The sequence below is a fragment of the Pelobates fuscus genome, chromosome 11 (genome assembly GCF_036172605.1).
Source record: "Pelobates fuscus isolate aPelFus1 chromosome 11, aPelFus1.pri, whole genome shotgun sequence".
Taxonomy (NCBI): Eukaryota; Metazoa; Chordata; class Amphibia; order Anura; family Pelobatidae; genus Pelobates; species Pelobates fuscus.
The window spans coordinates 53767145-53787783 of NC_086327.1; the positions used below are offsets into that span (position 1 = coordinate 53767145).

At 43.8% G+C, this 20639-nt stretch overlaps 1 protein-coding gene across 1 annotated transcript in view; it reads right to left on the reverse strand.

The window, feature by feature from the left end:
* Window positions 1–20639, reverse strand: part of LOC134577988 (sulfotransferase 2B1-like) — a 68164-nt gene that overhangs the window by 19832 nt on the left and 27693 nt on the right. Inside the window, exons 2-5 of the mRNA XM_063436948.1 lie at window positions 18342–18480; window positions 18023–18231; window positions 4697–4823; window positions 3061–3155 (exon numbers count right to left, since the gene is read on the reverse strand). Coding sequence (XP_063293018.1) covers window positions 3061–3155; window positions 4697–4823; window positions 18023–18231; window positions 18342–18480 — 570 coding nt within the window. The remainder of the gene's footprint in view (window positions 1–3060; window positions 3156–4696; window positions 4824–18022; window positions 18232–18341; window positions 18481–20639) is intronic.

Sequence of the window (20639 nt, forward strand, 5' to 3'; positions counted from 1 at the left end):
TTTAAAACTCATGTGTTTGGGGGGAAAATCCCATACCGCGCAGGAGCTGTGGACGGGCATGGAACAACAGACCGATGAGTGGTTGTTGCCACTGAGCCTCAAGCCCGGCCTGGTGGTGTGCGATAATGAGCAAAATCTCGTAGCAGCTCTGGGCCTAGCCTGTTTGCCGCACATCCCATGCCTGGCGCAATATGCTGAATTTGGTGGTTCAGAAATTTCTGAAAAACTACCCAGATATATCAGAGCTGCTGCAGAAAGTGCGGGCTGTCTGTGCACGCTTTCAAAGTTCTCACCCTGCTGCTGCTCGCCTGTCTGCACTGCAGCGTAACTTCGGCCTTCCCCTCACCGCCACAAGGTGCACATGCTGGAGAGACTGTGCGAACAGCAGCAGGCGATAGTGGAGTTTCAGCTGCAGCATGCACAGGTCAGTCGCTCTGTGGAACAGCACCACTTCACCACCAATGCGCTGTTTCGAGTACTCCACCAACATGGCCAATGCTGATGACGCCATTCTCAGCCTTACTATCCCGCTTCTATGTCTCCTTGAAAAACGCTTCGAGCGAAGATGGAAGAGGATGTGGCACAGGAGGAAGAGGAGGAGGAAGAGGGGTCATTTCCATGGTTATCAGGCCAGTCATTCACAAGTGGCTTGGAGGGTGGGGTCCTGCACCAGCATAGGCCAGGTACACAATTGTCCAGCCAGGGCACAGTTCTGGAGGATGAGTAGGAAGATGATGAGAAGGAGGAGGAGGAACCGTGTTCACAGCAGGGTGGCACACAACGCAGCTCGTGGGCATCACTGGAGCGTGGCTGGGGTGATACGGAGGACACAGACGATACACCTCTCACAGAGGACAGCTTGTCCTTGCCTCTGGGCAGCCTGGCACACATGAGCGACTACATGCTGCAGTGCCTGCGCAACGACTGCTGAAATGCCCACATTCTAACTTGTGCTGATTACTCGGTGGCCACCCTGCTGGATCCCCATTTCAAGGACAACGTGCCGTCCTTAATTCGCTCACCGAAGCGTGATTAGAAGATGCGCAACTACAAGCGCACGCTGGTAGACGTGCTGCTGAGGGCATTCCCAACTGACACTGGGGGCTGAGTGGTAGCACATGGCGAATGCAGAGGAGGAGGAAGAGGTCACCAACACAGCTGGGGCACCGCTAGCACCTCAGAAGGCAGGGTTAGCATGGCCGAAATGTGGAAAAGCTTTGTCAGCACGCCACAACAACCAGCACCACTAGCTGATATGGAACATCTTAGCAGGAGGCAGCATTTCAGCAACATGGTAGAACAGTACGTGTGCACACGCCTACACGTAGAGACTGATGGGTCTGCCCCATTCAACTTCTGGGTCTCCAAATTGGGCACATGGCCTGAGCTTGCCCTTTATGCTTCAGAGGTGCTGGCCTGCCCTGCAGCCAGTGTATTGTTTGAACATGTGTTTAGCAGGTGGCGTTATCACAGACAGCGCAGCCGCCTGTCCACAACCAACGTGGACAAGCTCACATTTATTAAAATGAACCAGGCATGGATCTCACCAGACTTGCCTGTACCTTGTGCAGAATAGATATTTATACCGGCCTCACCCAGCCATTGTTATACTCAAGTGCACTTATTCTTTCTTTTTTATATGTCCCAATATTTTGGGGCTACCCCAATTAAAAAAAAAAACATAAAAAAAAAAACAAATACAAAACAGTGTTGGCTACCTTCTCCTCCTCCGCTTCCACCTACACTGCCACGGTCACCGCCTCCTTAACCTCCTACTCCTTCACCTCCCCCTCCTAGTTCAAGATTATTATGTTTAATCTTTATGTATTTCATGTTATTTTAAGTTATTTCCCTATCCACATTTGTTTGCAGGGCACTTGTCCTACTCTTACCCCCATTTTACTGACTATTGCAGCCCTCTAGCCCTTTCCAGGACTTTTTTAGAGCCATTTTAGCGCCCAAAAGTTCGGGTCCCCATTGACTTCAATGGGGTTCGGTTTCGATGTCAAGTTCGGATCAAGTTTGAGTCCCAAACTCAAACTTTTTGCCGAAGTTCGGGCCGAACCTGGCGAACCCAAACATCCAGGTGTCCGCTCAACTCTAATTTTAATGGAACCACAACTGGGCTTTTATGACAGTCCCCATGCAAGTGGCACTCCCAGCTGAACCTGAGAGTAAACCACAGTAGAAACAAATATACAATCACATTGGTTCTCAGATCCAGGACACTCCCATACAAACTAGGTCAATCCCTCCTCTCCCTACCTGGGAGATAATTAAATCAAGTGCTGTATTTACTCAATTATCTCCAGACACAAAAAACACATTTTTACAAAACCTCAAAAATACCCTCAAAACACACGAAACCCCCACACGTTACATCCCCTAATAGCCCCAATCTGGGTCAATATCATATCCAAAAATCACCCAGATCAGTTCAGGGGTTAAGGAATTTCCTGGAAGTCAAAGTTTGACCGACCGCACGCATGGTCCCATGCCCAAAACAGTTCTATAGAATCGCAGCTAAGTGCTGCTGGGGGACCGACCGGCAACCGTGAAGTCTTCATTCCGAAAATAGTTGAAGGGCATTCGCAGCTAAGTCCTCCTGAAGTCTAGGGAGCCAGCGTTCGGTTGTATGCGCATGAATGGCAAGTGCCGAACCAGGGGGAATAAAATATGGGTCTTTACATATTTGTACAACCTGGTACATAGTCTTTTGGCAGGAGGCTGGCAAGCAGGCCCCTCCAAAAGCCTGTGACACGGTTCTGTTCGCCACAATAAGCATTTTGATAAAAATAGGGTTTCCCATGGCACCCAGTAGTGGAAGTGATTACAGTGTATTAAGGCAGCAATAGAGACCTAGCTTTGAATCGCACTTGAATAATTTTCGATGAAAAATCAGTGGAACCTTAACCAAAGTTGTATTGCCCATTAATACTATAGTAAGCCAAAGTTATACTCATAGGGTCGCTTTAAGAAAGCTGTATTCACTATAACTATTTGGTATGACTTTTTTTGTTCAGCTGTCATTTAACAAGAATGTACATTATTTATTTTTACCTGCTGAAGCTCTTCATACGTAATGTAGAAAAAGCGTCTATCCTCTTTCATTTGCATCCATCCTTTAACATGATCAAACCAAGAGCCATATAAAGCTGTAAGGTTATAAAAGTGATTCTTAATGCAGTGTACATAAATGTATATCATCATAAGTGTAACTTCTGTGACTTTAAAGGACATTATTAAACCGGGTGATGCTCTTCCAAAGGCATGTCACATCTACACCAGTGTTTCCCTGCCTACGTACAGGGCAATCTTGTGCAAATTAATACCAATTATAAAACGTATTGTTTTTTTTGTTTGTTTGGTTTTTTTTGGGGGGGGGAGAGGGTGATTTTAACCAAACACCTAATTGCGTCTGGATGGACAAAATGATATGACCGTATTCCAACCAGATTGCCAATTCTGTCACTTACTATAGAAAAGCCTAAATTTCCAAGTCATTGCGGGGTTTTTTTTGTTTTTTTTTTAAATGTCATGTGCAAAACGGCACCAGTTAAAGAGATGTTCATTACTTTGAGACAACTGTCTCATTCAAATGCTTCAGCTTTTATGTATACAGTCAACATTTGCTCTCTTTTCTATATGCAGAGAATCAGTCTGTCATTATTGTTTAGAGACAGAAAGGGCTGCGCCACATAAAATTAAACAGATAGTACTGAAAATCTTGTTCCAACAGTGCAAATTGTCACATATAAAAGTGTTTATCAAGAAGTAGATGCAGCTGTGGTTTCTGTGATATACACTAGAGCTGGTTATAGTTCTTACATGTGAGTGCAATATCACTTATCTACGTATTGTCTATCGAGTCTTGGCATATTGCACTATTAGGTTGCCTTTTCTTTCTTCTACCCACATATGGAGACTAAAGACACTCGGGTCTTACACATCCCCCAAGCATAAAGAACTTAGAAACCACAGCTACATTTACTTCTTGATAAGACATGTTTATATTTGACAATTTGCACTGCTGGAACAAGATTTTCAGTACTGTTTAATTTTATGTGTCGCAGTCTCCATCTCTATCCTTTTTCTAGTGTTACTTTGAAGGGTTGAGAGGGATCCCCCTTCTCAGGGTTGCTGCCTTGTTGTTTATTATTCTCTGTTACTAAGCGCTGACCCAATTGTGTGTTCTTATCTGTCATTGTTTCCCTGGCCATCATCATTATTTGCATGACTAGTTCTAGTGCACATTAACCTGAGAGCTGCAGTATAGTGGGTGGGAAGGAAGGGGGAGGCTGAAGAAACTGTCCTAGCTGAGAGTTTCCAATAATGCAATCTGTCCAAGTTTGTAAAGTTTTTTTTCTTGCATGTTTGTTTAATTGACTTTGCTTGCTGGTTTAAGAAAACTGCCAAGTGATGCATGTCTCTTTAAGTAAACCTTCAATCAGCAATTCCTACTTTATCACAGGGAAATGATCCACGATACTGTCCTAATAGCTGGTTTTAATGGGCCTGAGTGACACCACAATTTGTCAAAATATGTTTAACATTTGTCATATTAGTAAAAAGAAAAAATTGCACCCTGCGTATTTTTAAATCTTAGCCTAACTGGATACTATATAACATGGTTTTTGGAATGTTTTCTGTTATCCCCCTATAATAAACCAATCAGATTCTAAAAAAAACAACCTACAATTTCCTTGTAAAAAATTGTCCATATGTTCCTGGAGGCTTTTAGGCTCTTTAAAAATCTGGAGGGCGTGGGCAAAATGGTAATTCGACACAAAGACATCTTTAGGGTTTCTCATTGTGTAGATTATCTGTATAGAAATAATAATCATATAAACACATTATCACATTTGTGGTGACATCAAATAGTAACAAACTCCTGTTAATTTAAGTCAATTATCTAATATACTTATGCAAAACTATATCATAATGTATATAAGAACAAAAATTATCCTAGACATAACTCATTAAGTTTGTTCCCCCATATTTCAGAGTATACACAACATATCCAATATAAGTACAGATGGCATTGTCACTTTGTAATCTAAGCCAAAACCCTGCTAACAAGACCTAACTGACATCTTAACCAATGTATTGGCATAAGAACTTGAGTTACAACAAAAGGTGGTTGCAATGGAAGTCTCCTAAAATCTTAATCATCAAAATAAAAGTAATTTGCACACATTCCTGGTCGTCCCTTAATTTTCTAAAATTATTAGGAATGGAAATATTTTTGGTAAAATAAAGTTATGAATTGGAAAAAAACTAATGATATATATATATATATATATATATATATATATATATGTATATAAAATAAAATAATATATATATATATATATATATATATATATATATATATATATATATATAAATTATTTAAACACATAGAAAAAAGAGAACAACACTTTAACCCAGGGGTGTCCAACCCCCGGACCGCATGCGGCCAGGACCGCTAGTTGTGCGGCCCAGTTGCAATATGTTCTGCTGGCAGGGCAGATAAGAGCCTATTGGGCCTGCTGCTGACAATTATGATGGGCCCCAATTCCAGAATCTTATCAACAGAAAACACTAAAACAGTTTACTTCCCAAGTGTCATGTATCTGGTGGAGGTGGTGCTGAAGGGAAACTCAAGGGATACAGCTATCAGAAGAAAAAAAAATACCCTATACTAATCTCTCGCTTTCGTCTTTTAAGTAAATCCACCGGAAACAGGATTCCGATGGGTGGGTTAAAATGGTGGGCCACTGATGTAAATCATGTAACCAGAATCACCCAAAGGGCATATTTGCACAAAGAATTAGATAGTCAGCATGGCATTAATGCAAATCAGACTGCCTGCCAATCTTGCAGGATAACCAACCAAGGGCATACTGTGCAGAGAGCACTATTAGTTTGGCATAAATGCATCTAATGATGCGCTAGCTCTAAGCTTTCTAATGACTGTCCTCTAGCACTCATTGGTCCACTCCTCTCCTAACCTTACTAAACTCTGGTTATACAGTCTGGGACAGAGAAAAAAAAAAGTGTATGTAGTAAGTGTAGAAGAAAGGGAACATGCCACAGTGTTAGAGAGACTGAAGCAGCAACATCATTTGCATAGTGTGCAGTCAGCTTTACCTTAACTAATTTCATTGTCAGCAAGCCCACACCAGTTTTGTTCCCCTACATCCCTCTTAAGTTTCCATACTTCAGCAAGAGCATGTAAGGAGTAGTTAAAAAAAAAAAAAAAAAATTAAATCAATGGGACTATTCCACAGGCATGGGCCTGGAGCTGCAACTACATCAGCCCCTATGTTAATCCGGCTCTGGCTGCTGGTACACCGGGCGGCAGGGAGTCAACAATGTTCTGTGCTCCTTGTGGACAGTTCTCTTGTCCGTCATCGGCATCACTGCTGAGCGCGCGAAGGACCTGTGCAGGAAGAGCACTGAGGTCCCAGCCCAGGAGCAGCCACCAGAGACAGAGGATCCATTCCAGCACACCCAGAGCAAGGTAGGGTGGACCTCTTTAGTACTATATGTATGTATGTGATTTTTGTGTGTATTTTGTCAGTGACTGTGTGTGTGGGGGGGTCTGTTGATGTGACTGTGTGTGTAAGTTTGTGATTGTGTGTATCTGTGATCGTGTGTATGGATGTGATTGTTTGAATTTGTGTGGGTCTGTGATTGTGTTTATAGGTGTGATTGTCTGGGTATATGAATGAGATTGTGTGTGGATCTGATTTTGTGTATGTATGTGATTGTATGTATAGGTCTGTGATTGCGTGGGTATATCTGTGATTGTGTTATAGGTCTGTAAATGTATGTGTTCTGATCAAAACAAAATGTAAACAAAACCTGGATTTTGACTACATGTCTGTTCAAACATAATTCACCTCTTTCGTATTGAGTGCACCCTTATATGTAATTTTGTTCAGGGGAAACAGGGCTTTCATTTCTCATGAAATATTTAGATATGAAATAATTGAAATAAATTAAATAAAATATATAAATGTTCATTTTGTAGTTCTACATGGCATTTAAACTGTGAATGTCATAACACTGTTAGCTGTTACTGCAATTTGTACTCAGCAATGTCTCACCAGTAAAACTGTACCCTCCCTGTACAGTTTTTTTTCTCGTAATTTTTATCTGTGTTTGTGACCAAGGGGTTACTGAAAAAGTCTGGACATAACCCATACCTTGTGTTGGCTTCTTTTGCAAATGGTATGCCATCAAGGGGCAACATTACCAGTCTGGCAAATTTCAATGTGAAAAAAACAACGGATATGCAAACCTTATATTTGACTCTAACTTTTGAAAACACCATAAAACCTGTATATGGGGGTACAGTCAGGCCCGGACTGGCCATCGGGCACACCGGGCAAATGCCCGGTGGGCCGCGATGGCCGTGGGGCCGAGGCCGGCAGGGGAGATCACAGGATCTCCCCAGCCAGCCCCAGCAGGGCCAGCGCTATCCGAGCTGCGTGTCTGCTGTGTGTCTCCATGGGCCGGTGGGGAGATCAAAGATCTCCCTCACCGGCCCACAGGCACTGTAACATGCGGCCGCCGGCTGTGGTGTGTGAGGGAGGCAGCAGAGAGGACCGGGGAGCTCTATCCAGTAGCTCGGCCGGGTCCTCTCGCGAGGTCTGAGCGTTGCCGCGGTTACCGCGGCAACGCTCAGATCTCGCGAGAGTGAACTCTAGCCGGCAGGTTAGAGTTCACTCTCACCATTGGACCACCAGGGAAGGCAGCAGGATCCCCCCCCCCCCACCAGGCGGAATGGCTCCTCGCAGGCAGAATGGCTCCCCCCCTCCCAGGCTAAAGGTAAGAAGGGAGGGGGGGATATAACTTTTTCTTTTTTAAATTATTAATAAAAAAAATATTTAAATTTAAATAAAAAATCACACTAACAGCCCCCTCACACACACACATCACCCCCAGACACACACATCACCCAGACACACACAGCACCCCCAGAAACACACAGCACCCAGACACACACAGCACCCCCAGACACACACAGCACCCTGACACACACAGCACCCCCAGACACACACAGCACCCCCAGACACACACAGCACCCCCAGACACATACAACACCCCCAGACACATACAGCACCCCCAGACACACACAGCACCCCCAGACACACACAGCACCCAGCCACACACAGCACCCAGCCACACACAGCACCCAGACACACACAGCACCCAAACACACACAGCACCCCCAAACACACACAGCACCCTCAGACACACAAAGCACCCTCAGACACACATAGCACCCCCAGACACACACAGCACCCCAGACACACACAGCACCCAGACACACAGTGCACCCAGACACACAGCACCCTCGGACACACAGCACACATCACCTTCAAACACACACATCACCTTCAGACACACACAGCACCCTCACTCACACACAGCACCCTCAGACAGACAGCACCCTCAGACAGACAGCACCCTCAGACAGACAGCACCCTTGCTCACACACACACACACGCATGCACACACACACACACACACACATATATATATAACAGACAAAGAAAATTAGAAACCTAGAATGTGACGGCAGATAAAAACACCCTCACACACAGCACCCCTCTTATATACACACACACACACACTGCGCCCCTCACACATACAACACATATATATATATATACACACACACACACACAAACACACACACTACAGCACCCCTCACACTTCACAAACACTCAATGTTAAGTATCTACATACGTTATATATCACACCATTCTAAGAGACAAGCCCCGTCAGGCTATAGAACTGGTAATGAGAGTTAGGCGCTGGCCTTAGCTATCCTAAGTAATACTTCGGTCCGCGAGGTCTACACCCCACCTCATACACGGTGTTTTCAGCCCCACGACCAAATCATATTAGCCACCTCGCTCGCCCCGGCCACACGTTTTGAATCTCTTACAGTCACCGAGAGGCTGACATCCTCCCACCAAGTTCTAGTGGCCACAAAATTCCCTCGGGACAAATCATAGGTAGAGCCTCTCTTCGCCACTTGGCACTAGCAGGGCCTCACCTGTCACTTGGTTCTAAGTAAATTCTTCACCTTGGCACTAGCTAGCAGGCCAGTTCTCCGAAGGTCTCATCCACACCTCTAAGTCACTTTACTTATCCAAATCATTGTTTCTTTTTCAGAATGTCACAAGTATCCATCCCAATAATCGGTCTGCTGTTGGACAAAATACCCAGCACACCAGTCTGGCCTGGGTCTCCAAAGGAATCCTTCACCCCTTCTACCCTCAGTTACCAGGGATTCTGATACATTCCAAAAATATCAGCAGAGTTTAGACATAGGGGTATCCCCTCCTCAGCCACTGTCTACACAGGCTCACGACGGCTCAGACCAACGTTCCCAGGCTCTAGTTCACAAGGGCCGTCGGCTTTCTCCTCAGATTCCAATCAGACCCTGGTTGCTATCCCGGCCAGCCTCCAAATGATTAACAGGCTGAAAAATGGAATCGGCTATTACCACACCAGGTGTCTCGTTAAGCCCGGCAGGCCCTCACCTGGCGATCTCGGTCATACAGTCTGGCTTATCCCTCATTTCCCTCCCCGTCCCTCACCACCACGATCACTACTCCATACGTCTTACCAGCCCACTCTGTTCCAATTTCCATGGAGAAGGTAATTCTCGTTGGAAAGGACGTTAAACTAACATCACTACTTAACTTCACAAGACACCCTACAGTGCAAAGGTTTTATTCATGATGACATTTTAGTAGTCCTAAATAGAGAGACCCACAATTTAACAAAGCTTTCCATTCCTCTGTTTATCATTGCCTCTCGCATAGAGACAGCCACTTCCACTTCTCACCACTCATTCACCCCATGCACTAGTCAGGGAGGTGGCCAGAGGGTCAAGCTGGGCTGACCATTTCATTTCTCACAGGAGTTCACACGGGCTTTATTGCCATTCCCACAGGTACACTCGTATGCCATATCCTATTATCTGCACCCATTGACCCTCTTACGGTGGACCACCTTCTGCCCACAGCAGTCATACGCTGGTTTCACAATCGCCTCCTTCCGGTCTTCACACTTCTCATCTTGGCATACCATTCCCATCGAGGTAGCCATTCACTATACTCTATAATACGTCTGATCATAGACCTCTTCCGCACCGCACTCTACATCAATTCCCAGCATCAAACTCCCTCATTCCCGCTATGGAGTTCTCACTGCACTACACAAATCGACCATGCCATACAAACTATCACTTCAGCAAATAGTTTGGCTTGGTTGAGCAAGACGGACTTATCCAATGCCTTTAATCTACTACCTATTCACCCTTCACTATGGCACCTGGCCTACGTTCAGGCGGCCATCCTTGCTAACCATTTTGTGGCTGATTCACAGGCTGGCTTGGCTGGCAGCAACCTCTCAGCTCTTTTTAGTCTGCTTTTACATTCCTGGTGTCCACAACACAGCCGCTGATGCTCTTTCATGCTCCGTTTAAGGTCTTCTTTCAGGCACTCCCTACGACCCACTACATACCATCCAGGATACCACGTTTCCATTAGATAAATCTTGGACTAAGCACACAATTACACCTCGCACATGTACGCACGCTTCACACAGTTTCACGACTTCTCTATCACCCACGCCAGGGCTTTGTATATTGTTCCATGTCACAAGTAGAGTTTGCTTGATTCAAGACTTTTGCAGTTAACCTACTGTACTTTTTGCCTCTTGCTCTAAACCTACAAATCAGGCATCTCATCTTATACCTCCTATGCTGTCACTCCGTTTTACGTAGCCAAGGTCAGCCACACACTATCAGTACTAATCCATTACTTCACGTCTAAACCTTCCATTAACGTAAGCTACATCATGGCTTCCTTCGCTGGTTTCTCTTTTTCGCAAAAGCCCTGCATCAGCAGCTCCGAGCTCTTACACCCCAGTCTACATCACTAAGTGATGGGGCCACAGGTAATACTCAGCTCAGTTACATATATACCTCAATCAGAGTAAAAGCTCCTTACAAGCTTTCAGTACACAAGCTGTATAAACTTGCAATAAAGTGTGCTTCTTTGAATCCTCTTTTGCCCTCTTTTTACAGGCCTACTCGTACGTTGGTTTCGGCACACCTCAACCAACCTTGCTTCCCCTTCTGCATTCCATTACGTATTAGATAAATTCCGAGCACAAGTTGGAAGACCATTTGGCCCGAATTTATTGGAGGAGTTATGATCCTATTTAAACCCTACCCCCTTACTTACCTTTGTCGTGCAAGCTGTTTGTCCCCACCCACCTACACCCATCTATATTAACAATTCACCTTTGTGGGCCCTCTTTTTACAGGCCTACTCGTACGTTGGTTTTTGCACACCTCAACCAACCTTGCTTCCCCTTCTACATTCCATTATGTATTAGATAAATTCCGAGCACAAATATATATATATATATATGTATTAAGGCAGTTTGCCTTTATTTGTGGGAGGGGCTTAAATTAATTCAATCCCCTATATCGCTTGAGGTCAGCATCAAAATGATTTCCACTTCCAGGTCATCCAGACGCAATTTTACCTTATTACTCCATTAGGTTTTCTAAGCTGAGCTGTGTCAGGAATCCAGCCACAGGCTTTTACGGCCTACCACCTTCTTTCTTCAATCCATCGCCGTGGATGGCGTCCAAGTGACTCACAAATCGTAAGTTGACCTACCCGTTACACCAGGCATCAGTCCCACGGCACCATGCACAGGTCAGGTCCTCACTTAACGGCTGCATTTTGTCTAAGTCTGTTCTAAAACCATGTTCATGCATATCATTCGTTTAAACTCACTTGTTTATTTCTGTCTCTGGCTCATTTCGAGCATTAGCATACTCCCGAACGGGAACACATTCTGTTTCAATTGCCTAAACATACTAGGCAATTCTGTGCGTGTATTTCGAATCTCACTGCTCGTTTCATTTTGTTTCCCTGACATACCAGACGCACGGTTCTACCAAACGGGAACTAGGTCATGCATTTACTATTGTACTACACACACGTTTTGTGCATTTACAACCCACAAACAGAACACTGGTTTGTTACAATGACTGTTATTAAACTATTATGTTCACATATTGTATATTGTCGAACGGGCACTGTTCGTTTCCCTGTCATACAACTATAATGCTGGGGCATAGCTCACGAACAATGTTTCACATAAACCAACCTGACCCCTACAGGTCACTCTCAAAATCTCACGTTAGCCTTGCATTTGGATTAAAGGGTATTTTTACCATACAATCAGCATTTCTGACCCCTACTGGTCAACCGCAAAACTGTCTTCACATGTCATATACAATTTACCAGCCAATATAAATTACACATAAGATTGTTTTAAACATAATCATAAATTAAACTCCAGCACGGGCTCAACTTCACATCAAGACCAACAGTGGTTCTACCAACACTGCCACCTACAGGTCTGTCAAGTACATTGACAATTTTCATGGGGTTTCATAAACACCAAAACACTGACCCCTATAGGTCAACAGACAAATAACATTTCACATACCAATCAGTATCCAACTACACTGCCACCTATAGGGCACTCGGCAGATCTCCAGTGCACTTGCATTTTGCAACACCATGTTTAATGACCCCTACCATTCAATAAGACATTCAGCAATTCACATAGCAAGTAGTATAGCAACATCTGGTATAAATAGACATATTATTACACAGTAGCAGAGGAATCTGTATATACGTAACTGGTAATATAGTTCACATTCATTTTTCACAGCACGCTGCTCACACAACAGACTTTCCCCTAGCAAGGGGACATACAAGGTGGGGACAGACCACTTTTTCACTTGTACATACGGCACTTAATGGGTTAAGATTGATACATATTTAACCAGTATGGCTACGATGTTTAATATTTACACATCACGGCACTTTACTTTTCACATATACTGTACGTATTAAAATAAGCTTGGTCTATGCCATATTTCCTTATGCCATATGGTTTTATCCATTCAGGTTACAGTTACTACTAAAAAACCTATACGGATTGTCAGGATCAATACCATACTACCAGGTACATACACCTGCTTACGTAGTTATCCATCTCTTACCTTCCCTGGAATAGTAATAGCGTACTGGCAATTAGGGCTTTAGGGCCAAATAGGTATTACCCCCTTTTTTTCTCTGCATTACGCTTCGGTGAGTGGACCCACGAGGCCAACACCCCGCCTCACTCTCGGAGGCATACACCCCTCGGGCCACTCGTGAGCTAGCCGCCTCGCGATGTAGTATAGAGAGGCCTCACCTGTCACTCCCCTTCCTATTTTCTGGTTACTGTCACCGAGAGGCCAACATCCTGTCACAACGTTCGGTGGCCACAAAAAATCTCCTTGTGCCAACGCATAGATAGAGCCTCTCAAGCCACTTGGCAACTAGCAGGGCCTCACCAGTCACCAAAAAACAACAATCCTAATCGTTTTGCCTTACAGCTTAGCAAGCAAGCCAGTACAAGACCCCTGGGTACAAATAATAATTGCAATCTTTGTTATTTAAGTATTTCTCAAAAAGATGGTGAAGAATCACCTCTTCCTAACACCCCGGCTAGAATTGATACACCTTCAAGCAGAGGAGATGTTGCTAGTCCAGCAGCAATCAGATCCTGGACGATCCCACACATTACCACCGACCTAAGGAGGCGGCAAATCCCCTACCCTACCATAGCAAGGAAAGCAGAGTTATTCAAACTCCTCCACATATCAACGGACAACACGGAGGCCAGGGGAAGGCCCAGCAATACCAACTCAGGTGACACCCAGGCCATGCTAGCCTCACTCATAAACTCATGAGCCAAAAAATTTACGACAGACGGGCAATCTCGAGTCGGTCACCCCAGCCCTCACAAGGCTGGGCCTCACGCTACTGTACAACTAGCACCAACCGAAACTCCGTTACCTGGTACAATCAATTCTTATGACACACAAGATGTTAAACCTGCACATATGATCCCAGCATATTGGGGAAACAAGGCATATATATGTATGACAATGTATCTGTGATGGTCAGATCCAGGGATTGCAGGTAAATCGGGAACTGACCATCCCTTGGTTGTGTTGGCATTTGGAATATGTAGAGATGTTTATTTGTGCAGGTACCCATACAGAAGGGATTTTGTCCCAAACAAACTGACTAGCACTCTCAGGCTCCAGGTACCATCACCTCTGAACTACCAGAGACAATTGGTATGAGTAGTTGCATTGCATATAGACTGTTGCATATATATTCAAATGGTTCAGGGCACATGACAAACCATGTGTCCCAATACAACTTACAAAAAACTTACTCATCATCTATACACACCAATGAATTTTCAACACCACTGACTCATCACCCTTCCAGACTTGTAGTAGATTTACTAAAGCTCTGGAGCTTCAAAGGGCTTCCATACAGGTATCATAAATACACCTTCAAGGAATATAGCATGCCCTCACTGACAGTCAGCACAACAGAACCATCGGCTGTAAACACACTCATAGCCAAGATTTGCAGAGGGGGTTTTACTTGGGTTTTCCAATCTCCACCATTTACAGCATGGCGCCAAACACAAACACATTGGTATTGTCACAAGGAAATCTTCCCTTAAACAAAGACTAACCATAGACTTATTGGCACCACACATCTCCGCTACCCCAAGTCTCAACTCCTTCATACCCTCCGAGGAGTTTCCTTACTATACAACACTATTGATCTACCTTTACAGCTATCCTTCAAGCATGGGTTGAAGCTTGGTTAAGTAAGACCAATATCATCAACGCAGTAAACTGATACCATCTACCCTACACACTGGCACTTACATGGCATAAAATGGGCAATCCTTTCCCCACTCAACTTTCGGGCTACAGATTGGCCTACTATCGATATTCGCAGATACTCTGTGCTGGTTATAACATATCCAGAGGCCTTACAGTCATACACTATCTAGAAGACTTCTTATTGATCAAAGATAACATATTTTTCACTAGAAGCCTCACGGCAGCTTAGTCTGGTTGACCACTTGAGCGTCCCAGTACCCCATAAGAAACAGAAGGCCCAGACACTATCATCACATTACTGGGCATACGACTTGAGTCGGCATCCATACACGCAAGTTACCACAAGACAAATAGGGAACATTTTCAACTACATCAATCACTACCTCCTGCTTAGTACTTACAACCGCAAGGAACTACAATCCCTACCAGGTTCCTTAATTTTGCCATGCAAATCATACCACAAGACTACGCTTTCACATGACGATCAGAGGATGTCCCTAGACACTCCAGCCACAGCAGACCTGCACATGGGGGGGGATTCTTAACCAATTGGCATGGTAAAAGCATGTTCCTTCCAGGATTGTCTGACACTTCGCCAACCAGATGGTCAGACGCGGCGTCTACCACGGGTTTGGCAGTGATCTACCGGGAACGATGGCTTTGGAGCTGCTGGCCATGGCAACCAGGTTTGGAATTTTTTCCACCACCTCAGTCCCTTTGGGGGATCTACCCCATTGTAGCAGCTGCTGTGGCATGGGGTAAATCATGGTCAGGGTCATCAATCCGTTGTTACTCAGACAACTACGCACATGTCATATCATCAACAAACGCCACTCATCATCCATACGATCATGATATTTCTGGGTAACTCACTTGGTTGGCCACTTATCACATTTCTTTTACTTTCATGTACCAGACGGGGGCATACATCCCTGCCGACAATTGTCTCATTTATATTCCAGGCATGTTCATCATATGCTTCCTACAGCTGCCCATACAGTCACGGCCACTCTTTCGTTCCGGAAACAAAATCATGGATTAGACATACTCATGCAGCATAGCATAGTTTTCAGGAATCCATTCCTCCACGTTCCTCTCAGAGATTACCAATAGCCATCCAACTTTTCCATCCTTATCGGACCTATTAGATCTACAACCATTCAATTATACTACCAAGTCGGCCATTACCAGCCATGCACACTGCCTTCTATGCCTTTCTCAGGCCAGAGAATCCACTACCATCACCACCACTCACAGATCATTGTCTTCGACGATCCCACATATGTAAACACTTATATCATTACCTATTAGCTCTACCACATTCTTAAACGAGTCAACACGCACCAACAGTAGAGATAACATACTATCCTACCCACAACAAATGGTGTCCAGTTGCGGTCCTAGATTCCTACCTTCAAAATCCTTCCAGGAATTAAATACCGTGATGCATTTAAGGAAAATGTCTGGTTAATTTGTATATATTTGTTGACTGTATTAAATCTTTGATTATTCATTTTTGCCCTCTTTATTTACAGGCCTACCATATCGCCGGTCTCGGTACACCACAACCGACTTGCTCCCTTGGGGCCGGAGGGCCTAAAGTAAAATAATGGGGGGGACCTATTTTTTTTTTTTTTTTAGCAGTGAGCAGCCACATGCCCCTACTCACGGTATAGCGAGTAGGGGCAAAATGTACTAATACTAAGTAATTTTTACTTAGTATTAGTAAATTTGGCTGAAAGACTAAGGTCTTTCAGCCTTTTGGTAGATAACTCCCTAATACTGTGGGAATTAGAGAGTTATCTTCTAAGCGACTGCAAGAGAAGTGCCAAAGTCCAGAAATTCCGAAGTGGCAAAGTTGCCGAAGTTCTGAAGTGCCGAAGTTCCGAATTGTCGAAGTGCCGAACCGAACTGAATAGCGGAAGTCCCAAATAGCGGAAGTCCCGAATAGCGGAATGCCGAACCGAACCAAAAATTTTCCCCATGCACATGCCTAACAGAATGAGACACAATGATGATGGAAAGCCAAAAGTCAAGGATACCAGAAATCAGGGAAGTCAAACGAAGCCAAACACACTCTCGGACAACCACTAAGGGAAACCACGACAGGGCAATGAGGGAAGGAAAGAAAGGAGTTTAAATAAATTTCTCCTTAGATCCGACTGGCCATACCCAGCCTTTGACCCCAGAAAGTGCGTGTGCATCCTTTGCGTGACGTCAAACGCACGTTGATGTCGTCAATACCGACGTGGGTGGACGTGGGGCTACAAATTGGTATGGATCTGCAGCGGCCGGCGTCCTTCAACATGCCGCAGGAGCCAGATACACCGGCACAGAACCGCCGAACAGCATCTTCGCCAATGCCAGGTTCGTAGTTATCCTCACAGATTTACAAGGTGAGGACGAACATGTGACAGGGGAATAGGCGGTGACAATCTATGCCACCCTGCAGTGTTTAGGACCGCCCCCTTAGGGACAGCATTGAAGTCCGCCACCCTTAAGGCAATAATGGCCATTGGAGTGATACAAGAAAACCTTAATTTAGTTAAAATGTGCATAGGGATTTTGGAAAGTGTGCAAATAACTTTTTTTTATTTTTTTCTGTTTTATTTTTATATTAAGTTTAGGTTTCTATGGGTACTTTTGGGAGTTTTTTTTTTATTAATTTGCTCTGTTTTTGAAGAGCACATCATGACTATATTTTACACCATGTTATCACTAAAGCAGAAAAAAAAAATTGTGCCTAGAACCAACAGATGGGATAGGCATGTAAATATAGATGCCCTACCAAGGGAATAAGGTAATAGTATGAATGGAGAGGATTATGGGGTTTTGCCAATATGCCTGCAATCTTAAAGTATGGTCTGTTGATATTCTAAATGTCAGATAACCCTTCCTGCAACTTCAAGCTGTAGAGCCTAAACATCTATCTCAAGTTTTAGGTTCACGTCATTATCACTCATTACTGTTTCTCCATTTTTCTAGAGTGACAAGACATTTATTAAATGTTACAAAATATCTGGATGAATTTTGAACGCATGTATTTTAAATGTTATTTCAGTGAACACATATGATTGGAACATATCAATTACATGGTGTAAATCTGGCACTGCATCACCTGTGCTAATTAAGCATATTGTAGTTAAGATTTATATTTTGATTAACTTCCCTGCTATATTAAAACTGAACATCTCTCCCAACATGCTTTTTTTTACTCACTTTTGCTTTCGATTTGGAGAAAGACTTGGCAAACATATGGTATGGTAGATGAGAAGAGATTATCCTTGGAGGATTAAGGGCTTTAACTTGCTCTTTTCCGATTATTGTTTCATACCATGGTGACCGCTCATATATTGGCACCCTGTTACTCATAGTGGTGTCTCCTTTGTACTTGATCAAGTTCAGAATCTCTATCATCCAGTTAGTACCTGGGAGAAAAGCATGCCTTTTCAAAATCAAATCGCACACATAAAATTCCAATAGAAAGTTTTTGACCTCATTAGCGCTGAAGTTATATTGCAATTATTTAATGTGTTACCTGATTTAGGGTAGGTTACATTGAAAATATCATCATCTAGTACAGGGAATTCATTTTCTGCATAATTGAGAGATTCCTCAGAGTGCACATTAACTGCAAAAGGTGTTCCTTTATGTACGAAATTCTCTTTCCCCATCATCTAGAAAGTAAAATAAAAGATCCATATTAATTTCAAACCAGCACTCCTTATATATGTCTACTTTGGATCACCACTTATCCTTGATCCCCGGGATAAGGGATGACTGAGGGAATAATTGCTGACTTATACCTAGTGACATTAGACAGTTATCTAAAAAGGAAGAAGTGTATGCAAATCCAGTACTCTAATACACCGTTTCAAAATATTTATGCTATCAACAAACCTTTGAACCTGGGGACAACATGAATTTATTAACCAGTTTATTAAAATACCACCATCTCACTGGAAAATTAAATAGATAAGATAATCATTTCCCAATTGGTGTTCCATGGAATCTAGAGTTCCGTGAGAACAAAATTGGTATTCCGCAGAGATTTGCCAATCGCTTGGCCCAAGGTGGATTTTAAGGCCACCTGATGGGTATCGCTAAACAGGGGTTTGGTCAGGTGCCACGTCATTTAAAACCGCGACTGGACCCCTGTAGTATTGGATGCTGGGAGGAAGTGACCGCACTTACTCCCAGACACAGCACGCCGCCTGGAGGGAGAAAGGGAGCAGCGGAGACTGTGTGTCAAGTTGTGTCGGTCAGTGTGTGTGTGTACATGACTATATGTGTCGGTGTGTTTGTTAATGTGCAAGTATGTATGTGACAATACATGTACAGACATCCCAACAATCACACACTACTGCAAACAAACATGTCATAAGACACCCCCGAACTCCAACTCCAAAATTATATAGAAACACTCAAACACCAATACTACACACAAATGTACATCCACATTTAAAGTCTAACACTACATCCAAATACACCTCTGCATGCAAATGCTAACATTACAATTTTTTTTTTTTGGGGGGGGGGGGGGTTGGAGGAGTCCACAATGTTGATGCACTATGTCAAAAGGATCCACAGGAAAAATTAATCGGAACCCCTGGATTAGATAACTGAAAATAAAATTGTACATATACATATATATCTCAGGGAACCAACTCACACAAGCCCGGACATGCTCATTTCTGTTTATTTTGAGTGCCGTTCCTGGAGCGGCACAAGAAAGGGGGATTGAAAGAAGAAGATACTTTTCTGAGAGGTGGGGGAAATTCAGCAGCATGGTTTGCCATGATGGACAATTATGTGGGGTGGACCTGCTGTCCAATGAAGAGGTAGCAAAATAAAAGAAAAAAATTATTGCGGCTTAGGCAACTAAATATATATATTTTACTCACAGAACAAGTGAAGTAACCAACAGAGGAGAAACTAAACAACTATACTTTCAAGCAGGATATAGTCACCAGAACAACTACAGTTTAATGTATTTGTTCTGGTGATGTTACAGCTTACCTTGGTTGGAGTCTGTAGCTCAGATATGTTCTCTCACCTATTGCAGATAAACACAGTCCAAGGTGACCAGGTTAGAAGCCACCTGAGCTGGGAGTCTGTGCATGGGAACTGTACAGGAATAGTGCTCCAAATCGCAGTAAGGACAAGCAGAAGAGTAGGAAAGCCAAAGTCAGGGGAAGCCAGAGCTCAGAGTAATCAAAGAAATAAGCCAAGGGAGCTGCATTGGAAAGCCTGGGATAAGAAAGCCTGGGATTTAGTAGGGGGTGCCTTGCAAAGCTGCAGCATTGAGATTTGCTGCTTTTAGACATTACTCCAATGGAAAGAGGAAAACAAAATGCTATCATTGGGGTACATTTTCTAAACGGTGATGCAGTAGTGATATCCTATATTCATACAATGTGTCAACCTGATCAAATTAGGCCACATTGAGGTCTGGAGAATAATCGAGGGAGTTTATCCCAGAACAGATATTATTATTAGTATTTATATAGCACCAGCTTATTCAACAGTGCTGATTCGTTTGTATTAATTTTGCTAATTAAAAAGGGCGCTCTAGGGGCAGAGCCTAACCTTCCATGGAGTAAGACGTGTGCTCTCCTAGCTCTCTAACCCCGGGCATACAATCCGCATCCATCAGCCTCCACAAAGGTGCATCTCACCCTCAAAACCTAACGCAGACCTACAGCAACCCCATCACCACACATTCAAATGGGGGGAACGAAAAAAAGAAAAGAATCCACACCGTCAGTGGCCACGATGTTCCGCGCCAAAGAAGACAAGCAGACATCTTGGGCCCAGAGCCAGGCAGACACAGGCT